Raw genomic sequence first — 16738 nt, forward strand, 5'->3', positions numbered from 1 at the left:
CGGGGCCGCACGGTGGTGCTGCAGCCCCGCGGCACAGCCGGGCCGGCGCCAGGACGGCCCCGCCGCCTGCAGAGGTACGACGGAGGGGATGAACGTTCCCGCCGGCGGCGGGGCGCGCACGGAAAGTCAGAGGGGACACGGGCTGTCGGACATGGTGGCGTGGCTGGTGGCGGAGGGGCCGGAGTGTCAAGTCTGACGTGGACATCCCCCATTAAAAATGATTGCTAGCTTCAGACAAGGCCCGCCGCCCACCCCGCTTTGGATTGGACTTCGATACCGCACGGCAGCGCTTCAAGACACTCTTAGGTTTCACGAGCTGCCTTTTGGCCTGGGTGAGATAAGGCAGCCTTTTTACTTTTCGTGTGCCAGACAGTGATACTGCACTCGAGAATATACCCTCAAATTCCCAGCGCTTGTCCTACAGGGGAAAGCTGTCAAGCTGGATGCCCTGCAGAAATAAGGTAATCAAGGATGGATAAATCTCTTTGCGCTGTGCTAGTTCTGAGAGGATTTGCTGCTTTAACAGGAGAAAATGTAGAACGAGTGCCTGTTTTGACAGTCACATAAAACTTGCTTCACTTCACTCTGAACAGGCAGGGAAATGAAGACTAAGGGCTGCCAAGGTGAACACAAATAATTAGGTCATCTCATGGGGTCCTGCCTTCTCCACATTGCCCTGCGCTGGGGAGACGAAGATTCATTTTCATATCGCGATCCAATCTTTGCTCTGTTTACAAGAGAGGAATGGAGAGGGAATCCTTTTGGCATTTAAGGAGAGACAAAAAGAGATTTAAAATATACAGCAGAGCACAAAGCACCTTGTATTTCATCCTTCAAGACTTCCATCTCCTCAGTCTGCAAAGAGCAGGCTTTTACTATGCGAAGGCCAGAAGGAAGTATTAGGATGTAAAGGACTTGTCAGGGAGGGAAGATGAAAGACACTACAACTCTGAGGAAAACCAAGTGCTATAGAGGCACTCTCTGCTGATTACTCTCCTTTGTGCAGTGCTGCTATCCAGAAGAACTCCCACACAACCTTGGCCCTCCAGCTGGTTTCCCAGAGCAATACCCAGCACCCATGAGCCCAGCAGCAACAACCAAGATTTCCAGATAAGGGCTCAGCTACTCAGGCACCAGCAACAGCAACATCATCTCTTACAGATCATGACAGCAACTAATTTTTATTGAGGGGGAAAAAAATCGATTCTCCAACTCACTGATTGTGGTGAAGACGCTTGTGAAGCAGAAGTAATCCACAGCGTTGAGTGAGAGTAGGTGATACAGAAACTGTTCCCGTTCTTCTTCACAGCGTAGGAAAGCATAACGCTTGTAAAGTTTCCTGGTAGAAGCAATACATTGCTTTTTTTTTTTTTTTTTTTTTTATGTATCTTAACAGGTATTTGAATCTCAAAACATCAAATGAAGAGTTGATCTCAATGGGAGGTATGAAAAGTGAGATCCCCAGCTAACACAAGCTCCTAGAAACCCACAGGGGACATTTACCCCCTCTGCTACACACGTGTTTTACAGATCACTCTTGGCTCCATGCTACCATAGTAAAGCTACAGAGTTCATCTCTTTAAAGGTTTTGGTTTTGCTGCAAAGCAGAGATATAAACTAACACTACTCACAGCAGAAAACGTGAACCAACATACAGCAACCCCATTTCTTCCCTGTAACTTTGTACTGTGGAATAGCCTTGTCCAATAACCTAATTTTCCCTCTGTTCCATACTGCGACAGAGAAAACTAAGCAGAAGGCACCAAACCAGGGAAGGCACCAAGCAGCAGCAGGAGTCCTCCCACCACTCTTTCAGTTCAGTGAACTGAGGGTATATCACCCATTGCCCAAAGCAGTATAAAGGCACATGGGGAGTTAACCTAGCCCCATTCTGAGAAAGCACAGGCTGCAACACTGCCTGTAGTCTGAAGGTAATAGACTCCCAAAAAGCTGATGAGGTAGACAGATGTAGATGAAACCAGGAAAAGACAGGCCTGCTACCTTTCAGCCTTCAGCTGATCACCTAGGAGGTGACTGTCTTCAGCTATTCCTCTTCCTGTTAGAGGATTTGAGTATTTGGTAGCTTCCAGCATGAATCATGCATTTAACACCACAGAGCCAGAACTGCATGCAGTAACTAGGACATTTTCTTTTCACAAGGTTTGGATTTTTTTTTTCTAAATGCATTGCTTTGAGAAAATAAAGCCAGGGAACATCTACCCAGGCAGATCCCTAAGCACCTCTGTTTGCAAAAGGAGGCAAAGCTGGGAGAGCCACTAAGTGACTGGGAGGGCTGGCCTCTAACCACCCTCATCTGCAGTTGGGATGAGTCAACGTACTGCAAGGCTGCTGCAATAAAAGGGGCATTCCTGACCCTGCTGCTTCATTTGTACAAGATATAGTATTGTAGGGCTGTGAAATGGCTTGGATTGATCAATGCACTGGTCTGGTCAAAACCTTCCTCCTGAAAATTGTGATCCTTTGTCCATGAAAGATGAGCAGACTTCTGCCCTGCTGGGTAGGCAGCACCTCCTGCCCCAGCTACCCTCTGCCTTTCAGTCACTTCTAGCTGGAAATAGGGCACCTGGTTTCACCCCAAGCCTGCACAAGAACTTTGACACACTGCTGAAGAAGATGTAAAAGTGAAGCTTTGAGAGAAAGAGCCAGCTTACTTGGCAAGTGCCTGGTTGGAAAGCAGCTGCTTCAGGTGCTGAGACAAAAGCTTCTTCTCCAGAGAAAGCCTTATCCAGGCTCGGGCTCGTCCCACATCAGTCTTTATCTCACTCATGTTCTGAACATGCCTGAAACAGGTGGGAAAAAAAATAATAATAGATGAATCCTAAAAATTATACATGCTTCAAGTGGCAACATCCAGTGTGATGTAGCAGCTGCATTGGAAAACATCTCCTGACAACATTTCTAGAGAAAGAGAGCCCCAGGCTGGCCTGGGGACATGGGGCAGTACTTCCTGGGCATGTCAGGTTGCAGCCTGGTCACACTATAGCCCATATCAACTTCTCTGTATCCTGGCATTTGCTTGGCCAAGGTAAGCAGGGGTAGATCTGCTCATCCCTGCATTGCCGGAGGTAGGGGTCCTCATGGACACTACTAACAGTTCAAAAAAACAGCCACCTTGTGAGACCCAGTTATACCACAGTTGTTTCCTCGGGTGTGTCTGGGAGGGCAGGACAAATACATATCTTAGGAGTTTCTCCAAGCCACAATCTACTCTGATGGCTCTAACAAACCCCTTGATGTCAGCAGCAATGAGAGATCTGAGAAAAAGGGATTTTTTTTTTTTTTTTACAAAAAACAGCAACAGGCAGTCATAAGCAGAATCACATTTTCAGTGATGTGAGAAGCCCTCTAAGCGCTAATCTGAAGAGCTGTTCACATGCTTGGTCTGTAGGAAAGCAGAACTGTTCCATAGGGGCTTTCTTGTATGGTTTTGCTTTTCTTTTTTTAAACTTCCCATACTTCAGTTTGGAGAATGCCAGAAACCCTACTTTTAGAGCATGGGGAGCTTTAGAAGAGGAAGAGAACTGTCATGGCAGGGCAAAGGTACTTCCAAAACCACCCCAATTGGTTAAATAAACAGCAAGAAAAATGAGTAACGGTTTCCAGCAGGGGAAAGAAAAGGCTGCAATTTCTTAATTTTCATGCAGTTTGCATGTTAAGTGCACAGGCAATTCAGCCTTCCAAACCATGGCAGGCTCCAGGTATCATGAGCTGAGTCTGAACTGATCCTCTGTTGCGATTTACTTTCCAACTCCTGCATCTTCCTTTAAGACCCTCCACACACTGCTGAGTGTTAGGGAACGTGGCAATGTTTACTCCAAAGAAAATCCAACAAAGTCATGCTGTGACTGATGCTTTTTACATCGACTAGTATAGTCTCACTGTCTCGTGCTTTCCCCCATCTGTTATACCCAAGCGCGTGCTTTGTGTTATATTTAGACCCTGCAATATTTGGGAAAAATACTCTCTTGTTTGTAGAGCTTCTAACATAACAGGACTAGGACCTTAAGGGCAAATTTGCCGAGTACGACTTAGTGCCGTCCAGAAATATGTCTTCATTCTGCACAAATTTAGTGGATACCAGCCATAGCTCAGCAGCACCATTCTCTGCCAGGATGACCTGCCCAACTTCTCAAAATACATGTCTACCTTTGCAGCTGAGGTGTCTGTATCACATGGCTCTGTGCTATATGTGCATATCTGAAGCACCATCAGGAAGAAACAGAGTAATGGTAGCTTGCCAGTAGCAAAACCTAGGTTACTTAAAACTTTTTTTTTTTTTTTTTTAAAAAAAAAAAGAAGCTTTCCTTCTGTTTTCTAATGTGATGCATAGATAGTTCTCTGATGGACCAGGTGAGAAGTACTAACTCTCAGTGAGCTGTAAAACAAACACAGGAGGGCACATAACACTCACTTACAAGTCCCTTTGTAAGCAAGCTCAGCAGCCTCCCTCTGTCAGCAGCCATGGCTACCGGCGGAATCCCTGCTGACAGCCTTGCTCCTGGCGCTGGAAAGCCCTTCCTGGCTCAGAGCATGGCAGCCAGGGTTAGCCCTTTCAGCCCAGACAGCTGGGCACATGATCTGGAGTTCTTGAGAAACAGGGTGCGCACAACACTCAACTACATGGTGTTGAGACACTCTCCTCAGACATTTCAAGACTTTTAAGATGGGAAGATCAAAGCACCGACTATCATCTCCCTTTTCTTCCCCCCCAGTGCCCAGCTTGAATTACATCTAATAGGAAACACTGAGTAGAATATATTATTTTACTGTGAGAAAATTTAAGTCCAGATGGACTCAATCTTATTCTGTGCATGGTCTGTGCCTCTTCATTACCTGTTTCTGGTTCAGACCAGATGGGCATTAATTGTGCATTTGGGAAAAATAAAGATCTGCAACCATGCATCTTGCCAGAGACATTAAAAAGATTCAGTAATCAGTCCTGGTGTCAGCAAAAGCAGAGTGTAACAGAACAGAGCATTCAAGAACTCAAATTTATTTCACTCTCAGCTGTGAGAGTCAGAACAGCTCTATTTTTATCTGTGACCTAAGCGTAAGCACAGTATTCTCACCGCCGCACAGCAAACTCTTCTTGTCAGATCACTGAGCAGCAATTTCAATGCAACTCCCTAGGTTGGGACTTGCTTTTAATCCCATTAGTAATAAAGAAAAATCTATTTACCCTGTCAAATGTAAGCCTGAGGTATGGTGAGACATACCCTCTGCAAATAGCAGTGCTGACAAGAGGTTACAGCTGCTCAGTATCACCATGCTCCTGAGGATGGTGTGTGCATGCTCCCCATCCCAGCACAGTCAGAAACATGTCCTACTAGCTTGCCCCACATAGGCAGCAGGTCTTTGCTAACCCAGCTTCTTTTGACTGCAGCAAGTTAAGCATCACTGCTGTGGGCCCAGTGCCCAGGAGGGGAGGCATGATGCAGGCAGAAAAGCAAGTACTGGTAGCAAGGCAGAGCTTGCCGGAAGGGGAAGGACCTGAAACTTGAACCCAGCTGGACCAAAAGTTTCGGGGAGTTGCCTTGGCGCTGACTTGCTGACTGGTCTGGCTGGACAGAAGCGATGTGCCTGAGGGGTAAGGCTGTGCTGGAGGCAGGCTGCAGCAGGAGTCTGCCGGGGACCTGGAAGAGGGGTTGGAGAGATGCTGCAGATCCTTGCCCAGGGGAGAGGCTGAAGGGCATAACCCCAAACACACTTGTGCAGAGACTCTCCATGCAGAGAATTAAAATAAACATCTTTAGCATCTTCCTTACCACATCTAAGATGCCTGGCTTTGCAAGGGAGGCAGAGGACATACCGTGTTACCTGTAGCACAGGCTCATCACCCATTCAGTGTGTGACTGATTCAAGCTTTTTAATTTGTTGACATAACCTTGCATGAGCCATCAAAACCAAGCTGTGCTTAAGGCAATGCTTAATCCTCTAGCCATTAGTTCAGTTAGCACCGCAACCCTGGCAATTTAACAATTACCCATCCTTCTAACTTCAGCATAAATCTGTGTGTGCAAGCAAATACTAAGCAGCGTTCCTTCCAAGCAGGAGAAAGTATGCCATGAAATTAAAGATGACCGATTCAACTCACCTTCTGCCCAGCATTTTTCTATGACCAGACACCATTGTAGACAATCACAAATACCCAAGATATTACAAAAGCTAATGTTCTGTTTCTGTACTTTTTCTCTGGAAAGCAGTGGAAACACTCTTGCAATTCAAACAAGAGAGCTCAAATCTGTGCTGGGCTTTCATTACTCAAGTGGAAGTACACAGAAGACAAAACCCACGCAGGCAGCAGTGAGTGCATACAGCCTCCTCTGTCAGCAGTCCCCTCCCAGCACGTGAGTTTCCGCTCCAGATCCTCCTTCATCCTTTCCTCAGACTGACCCCCTACATGCCTGTCAGCCTCGAAGGACTGAATTAAGTAAATAGCTGCCACATCCCATGAGAGGCATGCTAAACTGACAGACACATGTTCAAAATGACCTCTTGGCATTCTACTCCTAATTATACTTCCCCTCCCTTTTTTGCATGTTTTAGCATTATGTGACATGTCATATTCTTCGAAATCAGAGCACAAGACTCAAACTACATAGCATCAAACAAAAAGGTTGCACACTGCAGGTGGGAAGTACAGTAATTTTCTTTCAGAAAAGTCTGACTAATCTCTGTGATCTCGCATCAGAAAAAAGTGTAATATAGTAAAAATCACATCACTATAATCATGGTTTTGTGAACTAGCTACAGTTAATCTTATTTCTACCATAATATTTTTGCCATATTTTTACGTGGAAGAAACATGATATTACAAGAAACAATACTCATGTTGCCTCACACATTAAATTGCTAAGAATTGCTACCAGCTCTTTACAGATGAGCATTGTTACGTTACCCCTCTCCGCTTTTCATGGCACTTTTACCCCATTGCAATCCTTAGCCATGGCAAGCAAAGTGTCAAAACAGTGGCCTGACCTGGCAGTGGCTTGATCAAGGAGATGCCCTGAAGAACTTCCTGGTGCTGTCACATCAGCCTCCACCTCTTACTCTCTAATCCTTCCCAAACAACACTGCTTAACAAAGCTCTCCACAGCCATGCTGTGGTCTTCTACAGAGCACCTGCCCTTACCTCACATCCCAACTTTAAACTCACCCAAATACTAGGTTTGATTGCATTTCTAAATTTATACATTTATTACTATTTGCCATAAAACGCTAATTGAGAAGAAAGAATATTGCTCGGGCATTGCAAGCAGGTTTTTATATCCCTTTGCTTTGTCTGTCAATTGTACTTGTTTGGTCAGTAATTTAAAATAAACAAAGAGAAACAAACTCAAAGTACCAAGGAATTCAACATAGAGAAGTTGGCTTTATTGTCAGAAGAGCCTCCCTGGGAAAACAAAAACTCCAGTAAAACTTGTGTGGTTTTCATTATCTTTTAGCTAAAATAAATCAAGAGAATGTGCAAAAAAGTTTTGCAAATTAAAAAGACAACACTTTGTAGATTTGAATACAGGCTAAGGAGAAGGTTTAATTCTTACTTAGCCTTTGTAGACCCAAAGCCAGTGAGGATCTTCACCTTATGCTACACAATTAAAACCACAATTAATGCTGTAGGAAACAAATTGCGTACCTCATATCTTGTATCAGGGAAACCCTCAAAGTAGGCAGAGTAATTCCTGTATCAGACTTTCGCCTTTCTGTTCCAACAGCAACTACAGTGGAGAAAATGTGTGAAGTTAATACAAAATTACAGTAATGGTCTGCAATGCATTTGTTTTACATCCAGCTGAAAACAATCTTAAGTGTCTGGTAACTGCAATGTTTCTGTGCATTATCATTAACTCTGTCCTGGAAATGTAGAAGCAGACAAAATGCTTAATACATTACCTGTTCTTTCCTTAATCCAGCATTGAGCTTGGAGATTTAACAGCTTCCTTTTTCGTATGTGAAATACATTAACATAAATCTGTATGGTGGTGAGTTTTAATAGTAATATGTTTTTGTAGGAAGCTCACAACTAAGAAGGATGAGAGAAAATTAAACTACAGTAGCATATTTGATGCTAAGGATGCTAAGCATTTCTGTGCTCTGCTACTCTGATCAAACTGCTTTGTGGTGACACATTTTGCTCTCAGGAATTTGTGCCTGCCAGCCAGATTGCTTAGTGCATTACTCATTGAATCTTATTAAAAAGTCTTTTCATAAGTGAGACTAGTTTGTCCATAGATGTGTCTTTGAGGACTGATCATACAAGTTCCCAACTGCAGGATCTGGAGGATTGGAAAGTCCTTGGAAGATGACCCACTGAAGTTCAGAGACTTCTTCTCTAATACCCAGCAGCAGCCTGTGGGCAGGGAGATCTCAAGGTCATCAGAAAACTAACCTCTCAAAACACAGATGTAATTTAGTGATTGTAAAGGGCCAAGCCAAATCATCAACTGAGTACCTAGATTGATGGATAGAGATTAATTACACAACTTCTGAACTGTACTGTCCACCAGTATAAATATTTATTGAACATGGAGTTATTCACATTGGGATCTGAGAGAAAGATTATGCTCACTGAAAGAAAAACATCAGCTATATTAGCCACAGCTCCACACCTTCATCTCCTTCAGAAAGGTGTGCTTCCTCTTGTGGAAGCATTGCTTCTCACACCTCACTCAATGCTGGTTAAAAGGGCATGATGGTAGTGAACAAACATTGAGTGATTTTCCAGACAGGGATGTTGTGGTTTAACCCCATCTGGCAACTAAGCCCAACACAGCCACTTGCTCGCCCCCAGTAGGATGGGGAAGAGAATCAGAAAAATAAGAGAAAACTCATAATCCGAGATAAAGACAGTTTAATAAGTAAAGCAGAAGCTGCACACACAAGCAAAGCTAAACAAGGAATTCATTCATTCTCTACTTCCCATCGGTAGGCAGGTGTTCAGCCATCTCCAGGAAAGCAAAGCTCCATCACACATTAACAGTAACTTGGGAAGACAAATGCCATCACTCCGACTGTTTCCCTGCTTCCTCCTTACTTCCCCCAGCTTTAGGTGCTGAGCATGACATCATAGGGTATGGAATATCCCTTTGGTCAGTTGGGGTCAACTGTCCCAGCTGTGTCCCCTCTCAACTTCTTATGCAGCCCCAGCCTTCTCACTGGTGGGGTGGTGTGAAGAGGAGAAAAGGCCTTGGCTCTGGGTAAGCACTGCTCAGCAGTAACTAAAACATCCCTGAATTATCAGCACTGTTCCCAGCACAAATCCAAAACTTAGCCCCATACTATGAACAAAAGTAACCCTACCCCAGCACAAGGGATAAGTATGTTCATTTGCCTCCAACAATGTCAGTCTATTTTGTCCAGACATCAAGGCATCTTTGTAATGATTATGAAAGTTCTCAAAATGTAAATGTGATATTAGCAAGGAAATACACTGAAAATCCTGCATAGGTTTTGTGTGGCTGCACTGTTCCTCCCAGGCCCAAGTTCATTCACTGTGATGGACATGAAGTCAACTGCCAAGTACTCACCTGGGGACTCTGCACTATGCTCTTGCTTCTCTTCTCTCTCCTGATACTGAAGTAAATGGGACCACAAAGCAGATTTCCCCTGAAAATTGAATATGTAGAACATAGCTTTAAATAAATCAGGCAAAAGAAAAGAGGCCAGTGAACACAGCAAAATAATGGGATGGCATTTCAATTGGGCAGACATTCAGTAGTGAGAATCAGTCTCTCTCTCTTGGACCATGAGACCTCAGAAAGAGAAGAGGACCATCTCACTGACCTAGCAGTCACACAACCTGCCTTGTTTCTTTGTCCTCTCCCCGGGTTTCCTTTCTGAAGGTTGAAAGAGAAAAAGCCAAACACCTACTTGACACCATAATCGCAATTTCCAGAGGTACCTCTCAAATAAAAAACCCAAAAAAACAACAAACCAAAACAACCCCAAAACTACCCAAGCCCTCACAAGGTATCAACCAGGGACTCTGAATCCAAAGATACCTCCCACTTTAAGTTGGAATGACACCCCTGAGTAGCAGCTTAAAAGGTAGAGATGGCATTCAGTATTTCTAGAGTGCTGTGTACACAGTCCTGAGTTTCCAGTTACCAACCTGCTTGACCTGCAGACCATGGCTCCAGATTCTTTCTAGCAGATCACAGAGACTAGCAATCAACGTATTTTCCTCCAGACCTGTTATGTTGGCTTCTCCGTGTCCCAGCTCAACTGCTTCATGGCCCATCTTCTCTACCAACATGCGTTTAGTCTATAAAAAAAACCAAAACAACCCAAAGGTTTCTAAGAATGTTACTCAACAAGGGGCAGAATTTATAGATGAGTCTACTTAAATATCTAAAAATTAGTCTACTAAAAAATCTAGAGACCATTGCTAATGGCTTGACCTTCAAATTATTTACAGAGGTTGTAAATTAAAAAGAATAGTTAAAAAAATTTGCCTGATTACTCCACACTGTCCTATTTCTATACACTTTATATATTGTCCCATTTGTACACTGTTGATCTATTACCAACCAGTACCAAAACTAAGAGTACAGAGCTAGATACATCTTTGGTCTTAGTATCTGAAGTATCTAAAGTTTAAAACCCAGGTAATACAGTATACCACCAGCTGCAACTGACACAAAGAAGTTCTATTTCTATGGCTATAAAAGCTTCCTCAATATTAGAAACTGCTGTACTTCATTTGCTCTGCATTAACAGCAGTCACCCGTGCTGATTGCTTCCTTTTTTGACTGTGGGTCTCGGGCCTGTTATGTTTAGGATACGTTTACATATGAACAATTAAAGGAAATCCTCCCTAAGATGTCTGATCATGCTGATCCTTCTTCCTGTCCTTTTAACTCATTTCACTAACTTTGCATAAACAGAAGAGTGATAATATGTTCCTTTCGTTCCTAGCAGTTGAAAAATGGAACACTAAAGGGACATCCACCCTGCAATAGCCTGGTACACCAACAGCATTCCAGCTGAAGGACGTTTAGGACACCATCTACAGATGCTGTTTAGGCCCAGTGTAAGTAAGGAGACAACAGGCAGTGGGAAGGAGGAGGACCTACCTTCATGCGACATTCCTTCAGTAACCCTTCCACAAATTTCCAGTTGGTCTGCGCAATTACAGCTGGAGAGAGGTCTGAGAGTTTGGGCTGCCTTAAATTTTTTCCTAAACTCCTTGCCTCCTGCATGTATTTCTAAAAATAAATGGAATAATTTTAGATATTACAAGTCAGAGAGATTCTCCTCATCCTAATCCTAAACAAGCAAATGATGGTGAAAAGGAATGAGCTAGTGTTAATCTAGGAACAGCATCATGAATTGTCTGATGCTTAGGTGTCATGCTGGAGAAGTGGAATGCTCCCTTTTGACAACAGAAAAAAGAAGATATTTTCCTGCATGGAACCAAACCAGTCAATGTTAGCTAGTGAACTGTGTTGTTAACCACTAGCACAAAGTTAGCCACAGAAGTGCATGAAAGTGTGATACCTTCATTCAGCAATAAAATCAAAATATCAAGTAAAATTTCCTTTCATTGTTATTTGGTTTTCACTTCAAAAAAAATTTAAAATTTAAAAACAATTTATCTAATTTGTTGCAGACTGTACATGAATGGAAAAAATCCTATGAAAAGAAATCACAAGAAAAAGAAATACACCTAGTGAAGGAGAAAGATTTAATCCATTACTTTCCATCTGTACAGTTTCTGTGAGGAGAAAAAAAAAATCAGAATTGCTTTCATTCTCAATTAACTTCTTAACTACAAGTGAAGCTCATTTTAAAGGAAACTGACGTTTAGGATCATTCATCTTTTTACTGTGGGGTGGTAATTGAGAAGTATGGACAAAAATTTGCCATGCTCTTTAAAAAAATGAATCCAAGCTATAATAAAAGACTTAAACCTTCCTGCTCTATCACCTTATTGTTCAGGGCTTTTTTTTATTGTTTTGTTTTTTGGGGGGGGGGGGGGTTAAGAAAAAAAAAAAAAAAAAAAAAAAAAAAAAATCAACCAACAGAGTGTCCTCTACCCCCAACATCAGTGAGAGGGCTATATGCTGAGCAAAGCTAAGAAGTCAGCCACATTTAGGTGTCCAAATATGAAGCCTATCAAAAAGTTCTCCAAGCATTATTCATAAAGTTCTTGTTAAAAAGAGTGAAATAATATAATGTTTTCAAATAAAACAGTCTTGAAACATAGTGCACATAGCCTGGGTGGGAATGCTCCATTTCCGTAGTGAGTTTTTATCCAGTTAATGCTGCCTCTCTGGGGGATGGTATGGGAACGTGACCGTTCTTCCCCTGAGAGGAGCTGATCACACCTCTCCAGTGACTCAGCACTGGTGCTGGCTGGAGAACTGAGAGGACAATACAGCTGCTGCATCCTTAGAGCTTTCTGAGGAGAAAATAATTTATTTCATAGAATCACAGAATGGTTTGGGTTGGAAGGGACCTTAAAGATCATCTAGTTCCAACATCTCTGCCATGGGCAGGGACACCATCTACTAGATCAGGAAAAGCAAAAGCAAAATCCAAACACACTGAAGTTAGTTGAAATAGCTCAGTTTTTCCTGACACAATTGGATTTTTTCAATACAAAATTTGAACATGAACCACTTAACATCACTCCCACAGGTCAGACAAGAATGTTGAGTTCTGCCATCGAAAACTGTATTCAGCAAAAGTGCTCAGCTAGGTAATTACAGTTTCACTGATACTAGTTGAAAAACTACATGTGGGAATAAAAAAAAATAAATCACAGATGATGAAAGTGTGTTGTTCAGCAAGCAACCTTACAAGTGACTTCCATCTAACTCGGTGCAAAAATTAGCAATAAAACCAGTGAAAAAGCAATACAGGGAATATATAGTTAGGAAATCTAATATTTCTTTTTAAATGTAAAGGGATAAATAAAATGCAAAGTGCGGTTATAGTCTGAAGAGTACAAAACATGGATAACCTTTATTCATTGTATGCCTTGTTACTATGCTAAAATAAAAATGAAAAAATTATTAACTCTTGTAAGTTCGAGAGAAGAGTAAGGGTGGGATGAAAGATCCCATTGATTGCCCTTTGCTGCTCATCAGCATTCACACACCACCATCCTCTTCCACACCAGAATGTGACGATCTAGCAGTCAGAAAGCAATGCTTTTTTGGGTTTGACCCCCTAAGCTGAATTTCCAGGTGAGCAAAATGGGGAAAAAAAGAAGCAAAACAAAATTCTCATCTTTCAGCCTTGGGGCAGTCATGTTTGCCATGGAGCTGGTATGGGAGCCTAGACCTGATTTCCAGCTACTTTTCCGATTATAACCACACTTCCAAGTGCTACAGGGACATGCTCATACTCTACAATAAAGGGAGAGGTTTGAGATGCAGTGAAGACAGCAGTTCCTCACGCTAATTACATCTCAAAAGCAGCTTTCAACAAGAAAAACTAAAACATACCAGGCAGCATTCAGAGAAGGATTTTTTAGGAGGCCGTGCAGGAGGGGGTGGTCCCTGATCCCACTCCCAGAAGGCCATTGAGTTCTGACGAAGCAAAAGCTCCTCCGATGGCTTAGAGGAGGCAGATGCCCCAATGGCAGAATAGCCAGAAGGAAAGAGGAGACAAAGCAAAAGAAGCATGCATATGATCCACAGCCAAAAAAAGAAGAAAGTAAATACATGACAAAATATGGAAAAGGCTCTATGAGATATACACACAAGACAACATTTAAAATATACTTGCAAAGCCACATTAGCAAAAATAGCAACAAACATGGACAAGTGCTGTTTTGCTGTGTTTCCATGAAACATCATTCAAAACTGTGGCTCAGGAGCCCACTCATCCCTTCAGGTTCTTTCAGAGTGCAAATGCCAACACCAGCCAACATTATTCAGCAAGATTTACCACAAAACAGCACAAATGTTTTATTTTTGCTAGTGATATACAAAAGAAGCACATGGACATCAGTGGAAAAATATGGCAGAAAATATTTAATGAAGGATGAGAAACTGAAAAGATGGGAAAGAAATGAGTATATGTGAATGACATTTACAAGAGGCATGGGAGTTTCCAAGTTTTAGGCCCCTAAGTCTTAACGTTTCAAATAGGCTTACTCATGTCAGGAATCTACATAAGAGAGAGAGAGAAAAGAGAAAGAGCCCTACCTCATTCACCTCTACAACACTGACATTTATTCAAGGACTTGACTTTTCCAGAGACCTTCACCCTGGCCAGAGCTCAGCAGCCTCACGCAGGTGTGCACCAGGGCCCTGCTCTCTACATGCAGTAACACAACCAGGGTCTAAATCAGCAAATAAGCCATTTTCCTGATCAAAAAGGGGCTGTCTTATTCCCGAATAACAAAAGCATTTTACTTATGTTGTGTGCTTTGAAGTTGCACATCTGTGACAAGCAGCTTCTAAATGGCTAGAGTCCCTCACAAATCTTAGAGTAGCCACAGAACTGCCCAAAGTAATAACACATCGTTTGTCTAAACCTCACCTCCTGGATCACAAGCTCGTGCTGCCTGCAGATGTTGCCACTTACCTCCCTCAAATCATTGTCCAACCCGATGTGTTCCGAGTGCTGCCGCAGGCGGTCTTTCCTCCGCTGCGCAGTGGTGCTGCGACTGGCCCAGCGGCTGGGAAGTCAGAGAGAAGACATGTGAGTGGCAAAAATATCAGGAGGGAAAGCCCATGTCAGGAGCCAGAGGACACTCAATGGGTCTGCAGCAGGAGAAGCAAAAGCACAAATTTGGACCTTGCAATAGACATGGGTGCAAGCTGGTGCCTGACCTCCCTGTGGAAAACCACCTAGCAGGTCACAGGCCACCAGGCACCCAAGGGACAAAAGCCCTGATGAAAGTGTGCCCACTGCCTGCCAGGGTCACCAGTGAGAGCTCCTGTGTTACCTGAAATGCAGATCATGCCACAACACTGATGCCCCCACTAGGTAAATCATTGTACTTAAGTTACCTAACACCACTGTTTGCTGCATTTGCTGAAGTATCATAAAAATGATGCCTGTAAGAACAGACAAAATACAGTCATGTATTCTGAGTAGCAACTTCCAAGATGTTGCTCTTTTGTGAGAGGTGGTACTTCTCTTTTCTCAACTTTCTGTGGTACTTCCAGGAATTATTTCAGAAAAACTTCTCATTGCAATAGTAACTATTGTGATATTAGGTACACCTGTGTCTAAAGGCTATAAACAATATTGATGTTCCTGGGATTAATCATGTTGCTTTCTTTACCATGTCTTTTTTTCTGCATTGGCTTTCTAGGTACCACAGAAGGCCTGTTTTTTTTCTACATGTTCATGTATGTCCAGTTGAAATTTTTCCTCATCTGAAGCCATTGTGTGAAAGCAGCCACTTGGTAACCAGGTTTGAAACAAAGCTACCTTAAAGATCCCAAGTGTCCAAACTCCTTTATGCCAGGTACTATAACATACCACAAAACAAGATAATTTTGTCCCAAGGAATTTCTAGTCTAATTCTAGAGTTTCTAGGAATACCATAACCTTTTGTCAAATCCTTGAAAACAAAAATGCTCTAGTGGTGCAGAGAATAAATAAGTTAATTATTTATAAAACAACCTACCAAGCATTAGATATAAGTATGTTAATGCACATGAAGGCTATATCTTCAGAATGATATTACTTAATTACTGTGGTTGTGTTTATTAAAATTTAAAATATCTTTCAAATACAGTGAAAAAAAAAACCCTTTCAGTCACTTCATGAAGTCATCTGTTCTGACCCTCTCCTGCACGCAGAAGTTAAAGAGCAAAACCAAGGCGAAGCAGAACATAAAGCCTACCCAGGGCAGCGCTTCAGCCCCAGTGCCTGGTGGAATGTAAAAGTAAGGTGCTACCTATGGGAGGAAACTGCCTGGAAGAATTTGAAGGGATAACCTAAATCTGTAAGAAAAAAAAAAAGAAAAAATCCCCACAACACCAAGAAAACAACACCCCATGCTTCCCAACCTCAGTACTTGAGTCAAAGGGACCATTCAAAAACCTGTCTTCATCCTGGCCCCTCTACTCCAGACTAAAGTGTCCATGCTGGGCACCACACCAGAACAACTGCTCTGAGATGGATTTTTCTACAGTGGCCTGATCAACAGGCAGAGCCCCTGGAGATTTGGGTGCTCTACCTTTGATAGATATATACGGAGGAAAACCTAGAGATGCCCACATCAAAGACAGAAGGTGTGCACATGGTGAGCCTCTCCACACAGGTGGTGTTGGAGAAGACAGCAGTCTTCAGATCCCAAACCCATCTATTTCTGTGTGCACTCCAAACAGGAGTATATACAAATAGGATCTGGGATTTGACCTATTTGGGCAAGAAGTTTCACCTGGTGACACATAGGCAGATGCACGCCTGAAAGACAAAATCCTTGTATGGAGCTGGATTCGGGTCCTGACATGTCCACAGAGCCATTGTGGATGCATAGGGAGGAGAACCTGACCCAAGAGAAGTGCAGGGATGTGACCCCTGGTGACCAAACCCTCCTGTTTCCAGAGAGAAGGACTTTGCATACATGTACCTAACTATCTATCTACACCAGTGCCTCCAGTGGGTCAACCAAAGACCAAATTTTGACTAACTGCACAGACAAAAAGGAAGAAAAGTCACAGAAACTGTTCTTTTTATAGTCAAATCAAAGTGCCTTCCTACTTCCCAAATAACATCAAGAAAGCAAGTACAAAGGAAGAAA

General features: G+C 42.8%; 1 protein-coding gene across 2 annotated transcripts in view; it reads right to left on the minus strand.

Moving 5' to 3' along the window:
• DENND5B (DENN domain containing 5B) overlaps positions 1-16738 on the minus strand; it is an 87183-nt gene that overhangs the window by 10703 nt on the left and 59742 nt on the right. Inside the window, exons 8-15 of one of the 2 annotated variants that reach the window (XM_026866543.1) lie at positions 14563-14656; positions 13476-13586; positions 11097-11228; positions 10133-10285; positions 9549-9627; positions 7658-7739; positions 2673-2801; positions 1218-1339 (exon numbers count right to left, since the gene is read on the minus strand). In XM_026866543.1, coding sequence (XP_026722344.1) covers positions 1218-1339; positions 2673-2801; positions 7658-7739; positions 9549-9627; positions 10133-10285; positions 11097-11228; positions 13476-13586; positions 14563-14656 — 902 coding nt within the window. The remainder of the gene's footprint in view (positions 1-1217; positions 1340-2672; positions 2802-7657; positions 7740-9548; positions 9628-10132; positions 10286-11096; positions 11229-13475; positions 13587-14562; positions 14657-16738) is intronic. The other variant, XM_026866554.1, reaches the window with a different exon arrangement.

Source organism: Athene cunicularia, assembly GCF_003259725.1.
Source record: "Athene cunicularia isolate RWA chromosome 1 unlocalized genomic scaffold, athCun1 chr1_part2, whole genome shotgun sequence".
Taxonomy (NCBI): Eukaryota; Metazoa; Chordata; class Aves; order Strigiformes; family Strigidae; genus Athene; species Athene cunicularia.